Source organism: Mobula hypostoma, chromosome 1 (genome assembly GCF_963921235.1).
Source record: "Mobula hypostoma chromosome 1, sMobHyp1.1, whole genome shotgun sequence".
NCBI lineage: Eukaryota > Metazoa > Chordata > Chondrichthyes > Myliobatiformes > Myliobatidae > Mobula > Mobula hypostoma.
Genome location: NC_086097.1, coordinates 203,239,764 through 203,254,674, shown reverse-complemented (window position 1 = coordinate 203,254,674; position 14,911 = coordinate 203,239,764). Strand labels below are relative to the sequence as shown.

Sequence of the window (14,911 nt, the reverse complement as noted above, 5' to 3'; positions counted from 1 at the left end):
GAAAAAACTTGCCCTGTACATCTTCTTTAAATGTTCTCCCTTTTGTCCTAAGGCTATGCCCTTTTGCATTTGCCATTCATACTCTGGGAAAAATTTTTTGACTGTCTGCCCTATCTATGCCTCTCATAATTTTCTAAACTTCTATCAGGTCTCCCCTCAGTCTCTGAAACTCCAGAGAAGACAATCTTAAGTTTGTTCAACCTTTCTTGATGGTTGATATCCACTAGTCCACACAGTATAATGGCAAACCTTCATTACCACTCTTCTCTACAGGAATTGCCACTTTTAGGGATCAATGGACAAGAGCCTAAGATCCTTCTGCACATCAGTGCTTTTAAGAGTCCTACTGTTAAATTTATGCCTTTCCCTTGTATTTGACTTCCCAATGTGCAACACCATGCATTTGCCCAGGTGAAATCCCATCTGCTATTTCTCTAGCTATATCTGTAATTAGTCCTGTAAGTTATCCTGCTGTTTTTCACAACCACAGGATAGTCCAGAGCACAGCACTGTTAATGAAACATGGTTCCTATTATAACGTGGCAAATGAAATAGCCAATTTAGCCAAAATGGGTTTGGAAAAGAGTAAATTGATGGTAAGGAGAAATGAGCAGACTCTGTGCAATGTTCTGTAATCTAGACTGGCGTACTAGTATTGTAGGAATTTTAATCTATTGAAGGTCCTCCCTTTTGGATGAAATACTATATCAAAAACTTATCTATTCCCTCTGTTAGAAATAAAAAAAATCTCAGGGCACTACTTTGAAGAGCAAAACTGTTTCTTTCTTTTGCTCTTTTAATAAAACTAATTTACTCTTCTTCAAAGTAGTACCCTGAGATCTTTTATATCCACTTGAGAGAATAGTTAAATCTTTAATATAATATTTAATCTAGAAGGCAGGATCTTCAACAGAGTAACCCTCAGTACAGCACTGATATGTCAGTCTATTACAAAGAATATTTAACAGGTCTTTCAGTCCACAATATTGTGCCAGACTAATTAAATTAGTTACTAAATGCCTAACTAAGCTAATCCCTTCTTCCTACATCATGTGCCTATCTATGAGCTTCTCAAAAACCACTATCTTATTTGCCACCGGGACTATCCCAGGCACTTAAACTCTCTGTGTAGAAATAAAAACTTATCCCACACATCTCCTTTGAACTGAACCCCCTCACCTAAACGCATGCCTTTGGTATTAGCCATTTCAACCCCAAGAAAAACTTACTGGCAGATTATTCTGTCTATGCCTCTCTTAATTTTATAAGCTTCTATCAGATCTCTCAACCCCTACCAAAAGAAAAACAAATTTGTCCAAGCTCTCCTTATAACGTTTCCCCTCTAATCCAGACAGCAATCAGGTAAGTCTCTTCTGCACCCTCGTCTCCGAAGCCTTGATTACTCCCTACCTAATCACAGGACAAGTTACAATGACCAATTAACCTAACCGGTACATCGTTAGACTGTGGGAGGTAACCAGAGCACCTGGGGAAAGCCCACACATTCCACTGGGAGGACGTGCAGAGACTCCTTACAGAACCGTGTGGAATTGAACTCCGGAACGCCACGGGCTGTAATAGCATCCCACTAACCACTATACTACCACAGTCTGCAACATAACTTCCTGACTTGTGAACTGATTTCCTTGACTAATAAAAGCAAGCACATCTAATGTGACTTTTTTTTATAATCACCCCTATCAACCTGTGTAGCCACTTTCAGGAAACTAAGGTCTTGGACCTCAAGATCCCTCTGCACATCATCGCTATTGAGGATCTTACTATTAACTGTGTATTGGCCCTTTACACTTAATCTTCCAAAGTGCCACACTTGGTCACGTTAAACTCTCATCTGCCATTTCTGTAACCACATCTACAACTGATCTATAATCCTCTGTGCCTTTTAGCAGACCCAACATCAACATATCTTCACATCATCATCCCATCTACATTTTCATCTGGGTTTTATGCATATATACAATCACAAGTAGCAACAGTGGCAATATTAATTCCTGCAGAATACCATTATTCACAGTCCTCTAGTCAGGAAAAGTCCCTTCAACCACCACACTCTGTCTACTATAGGCAAGCCAATCCTGAATGCAAACAGCCATTTCACCTTGGATCCCATGCAGCTTAATATTCTGAATGAACCTCCCATGAGAGACTGTGTCAAATGCCTTTCTAAAATCCAAGTAGGCAACATTCTCAATCACTTCATCATCTCGAAAAACTTAACCAAGTTAGTAAGAGATGATTTCCAGGCACAAAGTCATGCTGACTTACCTAATTCAGCAATGGTTTTCCAAGTGCTCCTAAATCCTGCCCCTAATAATCCTCTCTAGTGAGACTCATTGGAAAACAGTTTCCAGAATGATCCCAATTTCCCTTGAGTAATGGAAAACAAATATGTGCATGAACTCAAACACGAGGAAATCTGCTGATGCTGGAATTTCAAGCAACATAAAAGTGCATGAACTGATCTTGAACCCACTGCCTCAGGTGAGAGTAACATGAACTGAGGCAAGCCTAATTGATTATTTCAATGTTTTATTGGTTTTGTAAACTATTATTTGTCATTCTAAGAAAATCTGTTTTGTTTTGATTTTTTAGTTTCGAGACTGTAGAGAAGAAGTTTTGAAGTTAGTTACTGCATTTGTTGAAAAGATTAAAAAGGCTGTTAGACCACATGCCAATGAAATCAAGGTAAGAGATTTTGTGCTATCATTTAAATAAACCTATCGAGATATACGCAGAATTTTAGACCATAAGACCAAAGTTTGAAAAAAATTATTGTACATATAAGGCATACTCAATAAATCCATAATAGAATAATAACCTTAAAAGAACCAATAAAAGACGGCACCAACTTGGGCTTTCTACCAGTTTGCAATAGACAACAAATTGCGCAAATGTAGAAAGACAGAAAATAATAAATAAGCAATAAATATCGAGAACATGAGACAAAGAGTCCTTGAAAGTGAGTCATGGACTTCCGGTAGCGCTCATGGAGTGAAGTCGCGTTCTTGACTCGCTCCATTACCTCTGAGTTTTTTCTCTCTATGGTCAGCTATACTTTAATTAACTATTAAGGCATCAATTTTTACAATACTTTGAATTAAACTGAATTCTCTGACAATTGGATGATACTGAGATCGGCTATGTCTAAGAACGGGAAAGACGGCAAGGATGGTAAACCTCCGGTTAAACCGAAAGCTACGGATCTCCCTCCGACTGAATCACCGGTGACTTTGAAAGCGATATCGGAGTTAATTCAGAGGGAAATTTCAACCTCTGTTAGGGAGATGATTCGTACAGAAATTATGGGCTTTGTTAAAGACCTGATTCATACGGAAATCTCAACTAAGTTCCAGAAAATTGCCGATTTAATTGATAAGATGCAAACATGTATTGCGGAACATCAGTCGGCTATATCTGATCTTCAAAAATCCGCGCAACAAAGTGAGCTTAAGATGGGGAAAGTCGAAGAAACAATTAATGTAATGAAGAAGAAACTTGACTTTTTGACTTTTAAAAACTCTGACTTGGAATCTAGAATGCGACGGCAGAATTTACGAATGATTGGCGTCAGGGAAGCCGTGGAAGCTAACAACCCTATGAAATATTTCTCCCAACTTTTAAAAGATGCATTCCCTACTGTATTTCCTGACCAACCACCGCTACTGGATCGTGTTCACAGAATCCCATCATACTCGTCTAGGTCAGATAGACCTAGGCATGTTATCTTACGTTTTCATTACTTTCAAGACAAGGAGAGACTGTTTCGATTCGCTCGATCTAAAGGTTTCATTGATTTTTCGGATCTTAAGTTCCGATTCGTGGAAGATTTCAGTAAACCAATCTGGGACCAACGGGTCCGTTACAGATCCGTGATGTCGGAATTCTATAAGATGGATTTAAGACCAGCGCTGCTGTACCCTGCACGTCTAAGGATTCGCATGTTAGATGGAGCCCTTCGTTTTTTTGATTCTCCATCGGATGCCCAGAGTTATCTGGATCAACTTTCATCTTCAACATCTTAATTGCCTTTTTTTAATTTTCTCCGTTGATCGGAGGCTGTGAATTGGTTGGTTTTAACTTTTCTGTGCCCTATTTGGGCAGAAAAGTTTACTTTCGATTTCTTAATATGGCTACTAAACTTTCTTTTTAACTGCGTCATTTCTTTCTTTTCCCAGGGGATTCTGGGTGGTTACTTCCCTTTTGTCATCTTACGTATTTCCTGTGCGGCCTTAAATTTTGTAGTTTTTTTTAAAATTTTATTCTGTTTTGCTTTTTATAATCATTTTATGTTAATAATCCTATTTTTTTTGTTGCTGTGTCTATTCATGAGTTTGAGGTTTATTGTGGTTTTTTTTTAATATATACTTTCCGGCTTTTGTTCTGTTCTGTGTGTATTTTAATTGAGCTAACTTTTTTTTACTCATTTTTTTACTGTTTTACAATTAGCTGATCCTTTTCATATTTATACCTTTTTTTTAGGGAGCGTATACCGGAAGTCATGGGGGTAGTTTTAGCGCTTGCTTCTTTCTGGCGGGTCTGCTTTAGATTTCGCCTTGGGGTCTTGGGGTGGGGGGTGGTGGGAGGGGCTTCACGTTTTAGTTTGTTTCTCTTTGGGCTATATACATTATTGAAGTATTGGTTGCGTCCTTTTCCCCGGTATCTTTTGTATGTTCTGTTTCCTCTCCGGGTTTGTGGGTCGCGCCTATTGTCAATCCTCCTTGTTATGGGTTGACTTTAGGATTTATGGAGTCTATTATTAATTTTGTCTCCTGGAATACTAATGGTCTTAATCATCCTATTAAAAGGAAAAAAAGTTTTTAAAGTGTTCCGGAGACTTAAAGCACAAATTTTATTTTTACAAGAGACCCATGTACGGAGGGGGGACAGACTACGTTTTTTCAAATTCTGGAAGGGACAACAATTTCATTCGAACTCCAATGCTAAGATTCGAGGCGTCTCTATTTTTATAGACTCCTCAGTTACTTTTATACAACAGGATATTATCTCTGATCCGAATGGTAGATTTTTATTGGTTAGTGGTTTTCTATTTAATAAAAAAGTAGTTTTGGTTAATGTTTATGCTCCTAATATGGATTGTCCGGAATTTTATAAATCATTGTTTGATCAGTTTCCGAATTTGAACGAGTTTTCATTGATTTGGGGCGGAGATCTTAATACCTGTTTATCTCCAGCTTTGGACCGTTCGGCTCCTTTACGGACTTTACCTAATAAATCTGCAAATTTGATTAATTTTTTCCTTTCTGATTCTGGGTCGACGGACATTTGGCGTTTTCTGCATCCTCAGGAAAAAGATTTTTCCTTCTTTTCACATGTTCATCATTCCTATTCAAGAATTGATTATTTTTTCATTGATTCTCGTCTCATTCCTTCAGTGATTAAATGTGATTATGATTCTATAACCATTTCGGATCATGCTCCACTTAAGCTTTCTATTAAAATTATGGCCAATATACCAAACAATAGACAATGGCGTTTTAATTCGCTGTTGCTTCAGGACTCGGACTTTGTTAATTTTATGAATGAACAGATTGAGCTTTTTTTTACAATTAACCATACAGAAGATATTTCGGTTAACACTCTTTGGGACACTTTTAAAGCCTATATTCGGGGTCAGATTATTTCGTATTCCGTTGCTTTGAGGAAGAAACAGAAGCAGGAGGAGATGGCAATTGTGGACAAGATTAAAGAAATTGATAAGAAATATGTTATGGCTCCTTCTGAGGAGCTATACAAACAAAGAACTGAACTTCAAATGGAACACAGTTTACTACTCTCGTCCTCGATTGTAAACCAATTAAAGAAAACAAGAAGTGATTTTTATGTTCACAGTGATAAAATTGGCAAGCTGCTGGCTAATCAATTGAAATCTAATTATGTTAAATCTCAAATCAATCAGATTTATAACCAAAATGATCGATTGATATTGGATCATGTGGGGATTAATCAAACCTTTTGTGATTTTTATTCTTCTTTATATCAATCAGAGTCTCCTCGAGATTCTAAATATATGAATAATTTTTTAGATAAGTTAGACTTCCCTCAGATTTCACAGGATATGTCTTCTTTATTAGATATTTCCATTACAATGGATGAGATTAAGAATGTTATTTTTTCTATGAATCTGGGGAAAGCTCCTAGCCCTGATGGGTTTACCGTTGAATTTTATAAATGTTTTGCTTCTTTATTGATTCCTTGGCTCTATAAGGTTTTTGAGGCTTCTTTGAAACTTGGTAAACTTCCGGAATCTTTTAATAGAGCATCAATTTCTTTAATACTAAAGAAGGATAAAGACCCTGCTCAATGTGCATCTTATAGACCAATATCTTTATTAAATGTTGATTCTAAAGTTTTTTCTAAGTTATTAGCAAATAGACTAGAAAAAGTACTTCCTTCTATTATTTCGGAAGACCAAACGGGTTTTATTAAAGGTCGTTACTCTTTTTATAATATTCGTACATTGTTAAATATCGTTTATACTCCCTCACAAAATGTTCCTGAGTGTGTTATTTCTTTAGATGCCGAGAAAGCTTTTGATAGAGTAGAATGGCCTTATTTATTTAAGGTGCTTGAAATGTTTAATTTTAGCTTGAAATTTATATCCTGGATTAAACTGTTATATCACTCCCCTGTAGCCTCGGTTCGTACTAACTCCTTAAACTCACCTTTTTTTCCTCTCTTTCGTGGTACTCGACAAGGCTGTCCTCTTAGTCCCCTATTATTTGATATTGCATTAGAACCTCTTGCAATTGCTATTCGAGAATCTTCAAATATTACTGGGATAACTCGGGGATTAAAGTCCCATAAATTATCACTCTATGCTGATGATTTACTTTTATATATTTCTAATCCTGAGAGATCCATTCCTGCTGTTTTAGAGTTATTAGCACAATTTGGTCTTTTCTCAGGTTATAAATTAAATCTTAGTAAGAGTGAACTTTTTCCGATTAATAAACATCTTCCCTTATATTATAAATTTCCATTTAAATTGATTAATAATTACTTTTCATATCTTGGGATTAAAATTACTTGTAAACATAAAGATTTATTTAAGACTAACTTTTTACCATTAATAGACCATATTACTCAACTTTCATCTAAATGGTTTCCCTTATATTTAACTTTGATTGGTCGTATTAATGCAGTTAAGATGTTTTTTTTGCCAAAATTTTTATATGTGTTTCAGGCATTACCAATTTTCGTTCCTAAATCTTTTTTTGATAAAGTTGACTCTAAAATTTCTTCATTTATTTGGCAGAATAAGAATCCGAGACTGGGTAAAATACATTTACAGAAAGCTAAGAGAGATGGAGGTTTAGCATTACCTAACTTTAGATTTTATTATTGGGCTATTAATATTCGACATATGAAATTTTGGTTACTTGACCGGGACATACTATCTATTCCTAAATGGGTAGCATTGGAATTACAATCTGTTCAGGGTTATACACTTGGTTCTATTTTAGGTTCCTCTCTTCCTTTTGATTCGAAACGCCTTAAGCAGGTCTCTAACCCGATAGTTAAATATGCTTTGCGCATTTGGTTTCAATTCAGAAAATTTTTTGATCTTAATCAATTCGGGTTAGCGATTCCTATTTTAGGTAACATATTTTTTCCTCCCTCTTTTACGGATCGCGCTTTTCAAACTTGGAAGACTAAGGGTATTTTACGGTTTTTGGATTTATTTTTAGATGGTTCCCTTATGTCTTTTGAACAATTATCTAATAAATATAACTTATCAAGAATACATTTTTTTAGATATTTACAAGTTAGAAATTTCCTAAGTACTATACTTTCTTCCTTTCCAATGCTTCCTCCTATATATATTTTAGATTCGATAATTAACCTTAATCCATGTCAGAAAGGTGCATCGGCTATGATTTATAATATTATTATGAAACTTAGGAAAGCTCCATTTGATAAGATTAGGGTAGATTGGGAACAGGAATTGGGGCTTACCATTTCTGTGGATGATTGGGGGCAGATTTTACAATTAGTTAATACTTCCTCTATTTGTGCTAAACATTCCCTAATTCAATTTAAAGTGGTTCATAGAGCACATATGTCCAAAGATAAGTTAGCGCGTTTTTACTCGCATATTAATCCTTTCTGTGATAGATGTTCGGGGCAGATAGCCTCTTTAACTCATATGTTTTGGTCTTGCCCTACTTTGGAAACTTTTTGGAGAGATATTTTCAATATTATTTCTAAGGTATTAAATATAGATATCTCTCCTCACCCTATTACTGCTATCTTTGGACTACCTAAAATTTCTAGTAATCTTTCCCCTTCAGCCCGTAGAATGATTGCATTTCTTACTTTAATGGCGAAAAGATGTATTTTACAACATTGGAAAGAGCTTAATGCTCCAACTACCTTTTTTTGGTTTTCTCAGACGATTTTATGTTTGAATCTGGAGAAAATTAGAAGTAACCTTTATGATTCTTCATTTAAATTTGAACAGATTTGGGGACCTTTTATTCGATATTTTCATTTAATGTAATATTTACCCTTCTTGTTTTTTTTTCACTGTTTTAATGGAGGTCGGGATTGAGGACGTGATTTTAAGTTTAACTCTGTTTGGTTTCAAGTTAGCCCATTGCTTTGCTTTGCTTTTAGTTAGTTGCACGGTGGGTTTTTTTTTGGGGGGTTTTTTTTTCTTTTTTTTTTCATTGATATATATAAAATCTAGTATACTATTATGTTATCTTGGTTTCTTATGCTTAAATTACATTGTTTGTAGTATTTTCTTTTTGGTATTGTTATCTTTTGGAATTTTATTATACTTTAACATTGTATTAATGTTTATATGGCTTACCTTTTTTGTATACTTACTCAATAAAAAGATTTAAAAAGAAAGAAAGAAAGAAAGAAAGAAAGTGAGTCATAAGTTGTGGGGCAAGTGAAGATGAGTGAAGTTATCCTCTTTGGTTCAAGGGTGTCATGGTTGAGGGGTAATAGCTGTTCCTGAACATGGTGGTGTGGGCCCTGAGACTCCCGTACCTTCTTCCTGATAGCAATAGCGAGAAGAGAATATGACCATGGTGGTGGGGATCCCTGATGATAGATGCTGCTTTCCTGCTTCATATAGATGTGCTCAATGGTGGGGAGTGTTTTGCCCGTGATGGAATGGGCCATATCCACTACTTTTTGTAGGATTTTCTGGTCATTAGCATTGGTGTTTCCAGTCCAGGCTGTGATGCAGCCAGTTAATATACTCACCACCACACATCTATAGAAGTTTGTCAGAGTTTTAGATATCATGTTGAAACTTTGCAAACTCCTAAGAAAGTAGAGGTGCTGCTGTGATTTCTTTGTAATTGCACTTATGTTCTAAGATCAGGATAGGTTATCTGAAATGGAAACACAGAAGAATCTGAAGTTATTGATCTTCTCTGCCTCTGATCCTCCAATGAGGACTGGCTCATGGACCTCTGGTATTCTCCTCCTGAAGTCAATAATCAGCTGTTTGGTTTGACTGACATTGAATAAGACGTAGCTGTTGTGCCACCACTCAGCCAGATTTTCAATCTCCTTCCTATATGCTGATTTGTCACCATCTTTGATTTGGCCAACGACAGTGGTGTCATCAACAAACTTGAATATGGCATTGGAGATGTGCTTAGCCACACTGTCATAAGTATAAAGTGAGTAGTGCAGAGGGCAAAGCACACAGCCTTGTGGACCATAAGAGATTAGGCTATTCACCCCATTGAGTCCACACCTCCATTTCATCATAGCTGATTAATTACTATACTTTATACTTTATACTTTATTGTCACCAAACAATTGATACTAGAACGTACAATTATCACAGCGATATTTGATTCTGCGCTTCCCGCTCCCTGGATTACAAATATTAAATATTAAAAATAGTAAAAAATTAGTAAATATAAAAATTTAAATTATAAATCATAAATAGAAAATAGAAAAATGGAAAATAAGGTAGTGCAAAAAAAACCGAGAGGCAGGTCCGGATATTTGGAGGGTACGGCCCAGATCTGGGTCAGGATCCGTTCAGCAGTCTTATCACAGTTGGAAAGAAGCTGTTCCCAAATCTGGCCATATGAGTCTTCAAGCTCCTGAGCCTTCTCCCGGAGGGAAGGGGGACGAGGGACAACCTGTCCGGCATCATTTTCCATAGGTCCGATATCTACTCTCGCCTCTCTTTTATTCTTTATAGTGTATATCTGAAAAAAAACTTTTTATATCCTCTTTGATATTATTAGTTAGCTTATCTTCATATTTCATATCTTCCCTCCCCATGGCTTTTTAGTTGCCTTCTGTTGGTTTTTAAAAGCTTCCTAATCCTCTAAATTCCCACTAATTTTGATGTTAATTATAATCTAGTTTTTGAAAAGTACATTCAGTTTAAGAGAAAGAAAACAATCAGCTTAGCTTCTGACGCTCTCTCTAGGTCAAGCATCCTATCTTTGTATTTCTTGGGGACTGTCTGCGGGGAAGTTCCATGGTATAGTTATAGACAGTGAACTTGGGGATAATTGCGTGAAATAGTGATGCCCAAAGTGACACCTCATGGCAATTCTTCACCAGACATGATGTCTAACATGCCACTAATGTGTAAGTGCATCAACAATACCTGATTACCTGTACGTTTATCTCACTTCTTAAATGGGAGTCTCTTTGTTGTCATGTAGTTCACAATCACACGGTTTTTGATTTGCTAGTGCAAATGATAGGAAACCTCAGCAAATACTGAACAAACTGTTGGTTTGGAATTCTGGGGCACCTTTTGAGGAGGTTTCAGACCTTAAACTCTTTAAATGACTGAATGCCAGGGGTTCTGTTCAGAAACATGGACACCAGCCAGAGAGTTTGAACCTTGTATTATATCAAACTGCTGTTTACAATATAGAGTTTGTAAATTACAGGAAATTCTGCCATTGAGAACATGTTTTTGCTCTGTTTATAAGTGGTAAAAGAGTAACTATTTTAAAATAAACATTCCTCCAGAATAATTTTAATCTCGTTTTTAGAGGACTCTACAGATACTTTGTTAGATATGTCATGCCTTATTAAATATACTCAGATCCTGCCAAAATATTTTGGTATACTTGGAAAATATTCTGAGCAATTCTGTTAGGTTTTAATAGTTTGCATTTACTTGTAATAAACTGAAATGAATTCCTTGGCAGCATTTATTTCCATGGTCCGAAAACTTCAGGTTAAAGAAATTCAGATAGATTTCTAGAAAATAGGAAAGGTCTTTTCTGAGTTAATAGCATATTATTAGATTTTGTAGAGAAAAGGTGTTTGGAGAGGAGCTTTGCTTGGCATGGACAGAGCACAGGGTTTTTATGTGCAAGAGAAAGATGACAGCGAGTTTGTAAAGAGGAGGGCATTCTCTAAGAGGGTTATTTACAATATTAATGAGTTGAGAACAGGAGGACTATTGGCTGGGCAATAACTGAAAATGAATGAGTCCATAAGACATAGGAACAGCCCATTGAATCCGCTTCGCCATTTCATCATGGCTGATCCTGGATCCCATTCAACCCCATACACCAGCCTGCTCACCATATCGCTTGATGCCCCAACCAATCTGGAACCTATCAACTTCTGCTTTAAATATACCCACGGACTTGGCTCCACCACAGTCTGTGGCAAAGCATTCCACAGATTCACCACACTTTGGCTAAAAAAAAAACTCCTTACTTCTGTTCTAAAAGGTCACCCCTCAATTTTGAGCCTGCGCCCTCTAGTTCTGGATACCGCCACCAGAGGAAACATCTTCTCCACATCCACCTTTCAACATTCAGTTGGTTTCGATAAGATCCCTACCCATTCTTCTAAATTTCAGTGAGTACAGGGCCAAAGCTGCCAAGCGCTCCTTATATGTTAACCCCTTCATTCCCAGAATCGTCCTCGTGAACATTCTCTGGATTCTCTCCAATGACAATACATCCTTTCTGAGATGAAGGGCCCAAAACTGTTGGCAATACTCAAAGTGCGGCCTGACTTAGTGTCTTATAAAGGATCAGCATTATCTCCTTGTTTTTGCATTCTATTCCTCTTGAAATAAATGCTGACATTGCATTTGCATTCTTTACCACAGACTCAACCTGTGAATTAACCTGGGAGTCAGGCATGAGGACTCCTAAATCTCTCTGCAGCTCTGATGTTTGAATTTTCTCTCCATTTAGATAATAGTCTTCACTATTGTCCCTTTTACTAAAATGTATTATACATTTCCCAACACTGTATTCCATCTGCCACTTTTTTGCCCATTTTTCTAATTTGTCTAAGTTGGGCTGCAATCTCATTGCTACCTCAACACTTCCTACCCCTCCACTTATCTTTGTATCATCTGCAAACTTTACCACAAAGCCATCAGTTCCACTATCCAAATCGTGACCAACAATGTGAAAAGTAGTGGTCCCAACACTGACCTCTGAGGAGCACCACTGTCACTGGCAGCCAACCAGAAAAGGCCCCTTTTATTCCCACTTGCTGCCTCTTGCCTGTCAGTCATTCATCTATCTGTGCCACACCATAGGATCTTATCATGTTAAGTAGCCTCATGTGAGGCACTTTATCAAATGCCTTCTAAAAATCCAAGTAAATGACGTCTACAGCCTCTTCTTTGTCCACTCTGCTTGTTACTTCCTCAAAGAATTTTAACGGGTTTGTCAGGCAAGATTTCCCTTTGCAGAAACCATGCTGACTTAGACTTATTTTATCATTAGTTTCCAAGTACCCCAATACCTCATTCTTAATAATGGATTGCAACACTTCTCCAATCACTGAGGTTAGGCTAACTGGCCTATAATTTCTTCTCTTTTATCTTCCTCACTTCTTAAAGAGTGGAATGACATTTGCAATTTTCAGTCCTCTGGGACTATGCTAGAATCAAGTGATTCTTGAAAGATCATGACCAATACATCCATTATCTCTTCAACAACTTCTCTTGGGACTCTGGGATATAGTCCATCTGGTCCAGGTGACTTATGAATTTTAAAATCTTTCAGTTTGCCTAGCACTTTTCCCTTTTTAAAGTCTCCTACTGATCTGCTGAATTTTGAAAGGATATGAGAGAATAAGGTGACCAATTATGTGGAACTGAGATTCAGTCTTCAAAGATCTTAGGGAGGAGTGGAAACAGCGTTTTGCTCCACGATGAAGATAGCATGTCTGCTTTCAGAGAATGCTTCTATGGGAAGCACATCCAAGCAGTCTACCTTGGTGCCAAAGGAGTCATCAATATTTTATGCTTGGGAGTGGAGGCTGTTGGTATTACCATCAGATTATGTTAGTGACTGAAAAGAAAGAGTGAAGTAGAATTTAGTAATCAAAATATAACTGATGCTTTATTAGGGACAGAATTTTCACATTGTAGATGTCTAGGTATTTTACAAACTCATTCTTGAAAAGGAAAACCTGCAGTGAAGTTTTGAGTTGTTTTTTATTCTTTATTGGCATTGTATTAGGATGGTATACCTTTGTGGTCTTCTGCTGTTATTGCCCATCCACTTCAAGGTTTTGTGTGTTGTGCACTCATATACATATGCTCTCCTGCACACCACTGTTGTAACACATGGTTATTTGAGTTACTATAGCCTTGCTGTCAGCTTGAACCAGTCTGTCTATTCTCCTCTGACCTCTCTCATTCAGAAGACATTTTCACCCACAGAACTGTTGCTCACTGTTTTTTTTTGTTTTTCACCACATTCTCTGTAAACTGTAGAGACCGTTGTGTGTGAAAGTACCAGATTAACAGTTGCTGAGATACTCCCCATCTGACACCAAAAGTCATTCCATGGTCAGAGTCAATTAGATACATTTCTTCTCCATTCTGATGTTTGGTCTGAACAACTGAACCTCTTGACCCTGTCTGTATGGTTTTATGCATTGAGTTGCTGCCACATGATTGGCTGATTAGATAATGCGCATTAACAAACGGGTGCACAAGTGTACGTAATAAAGTAGCCACTGAGTGTATGTAAAAGTGAACATTGTTTGTGTGTAATGCCTTCCTTAATTTCTTAGGAGATGTGTCTTTTGATGTACACCAAAGAAAAAGCTGCAAAATGCAAGTCTGCTGCCTTAGACCTCCTTCTTGTGGTAGGATACTTTTGCCTCATCATTTCATGGTGTTTCATAGCGAGTTAATAATCTGGAAGTACTTTCTAAGCATAGATGAATTTTAAAAATAACTTTGAATTACAATTAAGTGTTACATGTATTATTTCTTCAGGATATAATGAGCACACAATTTATCTTTGTTAGTATCGACACAGATTTGACTAAAAAGTTGTCCATTGAATTCTCATTCTTAATGTTTGAGGATGTAATATTTGCTGACACATTGGTGCAGTACTTCATGAATGCTATCTTGGGACAAAATGTTAAATTGAGACCTTGTCCCTAATTTTGATCATAGAGCAATTTTTTTCTATAGCCACATTCACATAAAATTAAGGAGTCCTTCTTGTTTCTTCACTCATCTTTTCCCTCTAAATAAAGCCAATAGAATAGATTAATTATTATTTCATATCACCACCTTTGTTACGTGATGAGTGGGGAGATCTTTACAAAACACGCCTTTGGGCATTGTTAATCATAAGCACTAATATCTTTTATCTTATTGAGTACACAATGTAAAGTAAGGAAAAGTGGCTGTCTTTTCTTCAATTATGAATGAACTTCTGAGTAATTCTCAGGGTAATGTTTTGCAATGCTACATGTGTTTATTTTGAATAATTTAAATCATGCTCTGCTAAGTTTATTTTCATCAGTAGAATGAACATTTGGAACTTAAAAACATCTTAAGCTCAAGTTAAATTGACAACCTTAGAAATAAAAATATTAGATATTAAGAATATTAAGTGGAATATTAAATATCATAGCTGAG

The 14,911-nt window shown here is 36.6% G+C and overlaps 1 protein-coding gene across 3 annotated transcripts in view; it reads left to right on the top strand.

Moving 5' to 3' along the window:
• Positions 1-14,911, top strand: part of prkdc (protein kinase, DNA-activated, catalytic subunit) — a 303,035-nt gene that overhangs the window by 23,978 nt on the left and 264,146 nt on the right. For all 3 annotated transcript variants that reach the window (XR_010019774.1, XM_063063262.1, XM_063063255.1), the window contains exons 3-4: positions 2,614-2,706; positions 14,047-14,121. Coding sequence is in view for 2 of the 3 variants with exons in the window: in XM_063063262.1 (XP_062919332.1) it covers positions 2,614-2,706; positions 14,047-14,121 (168 nt within the window). In the remaining variant the exon portion in view is untranslated. The remainder of the gene's footprint in view (positions 1-2,613; positions 2,707-14,046; positions 14,122-14,911) is intronic.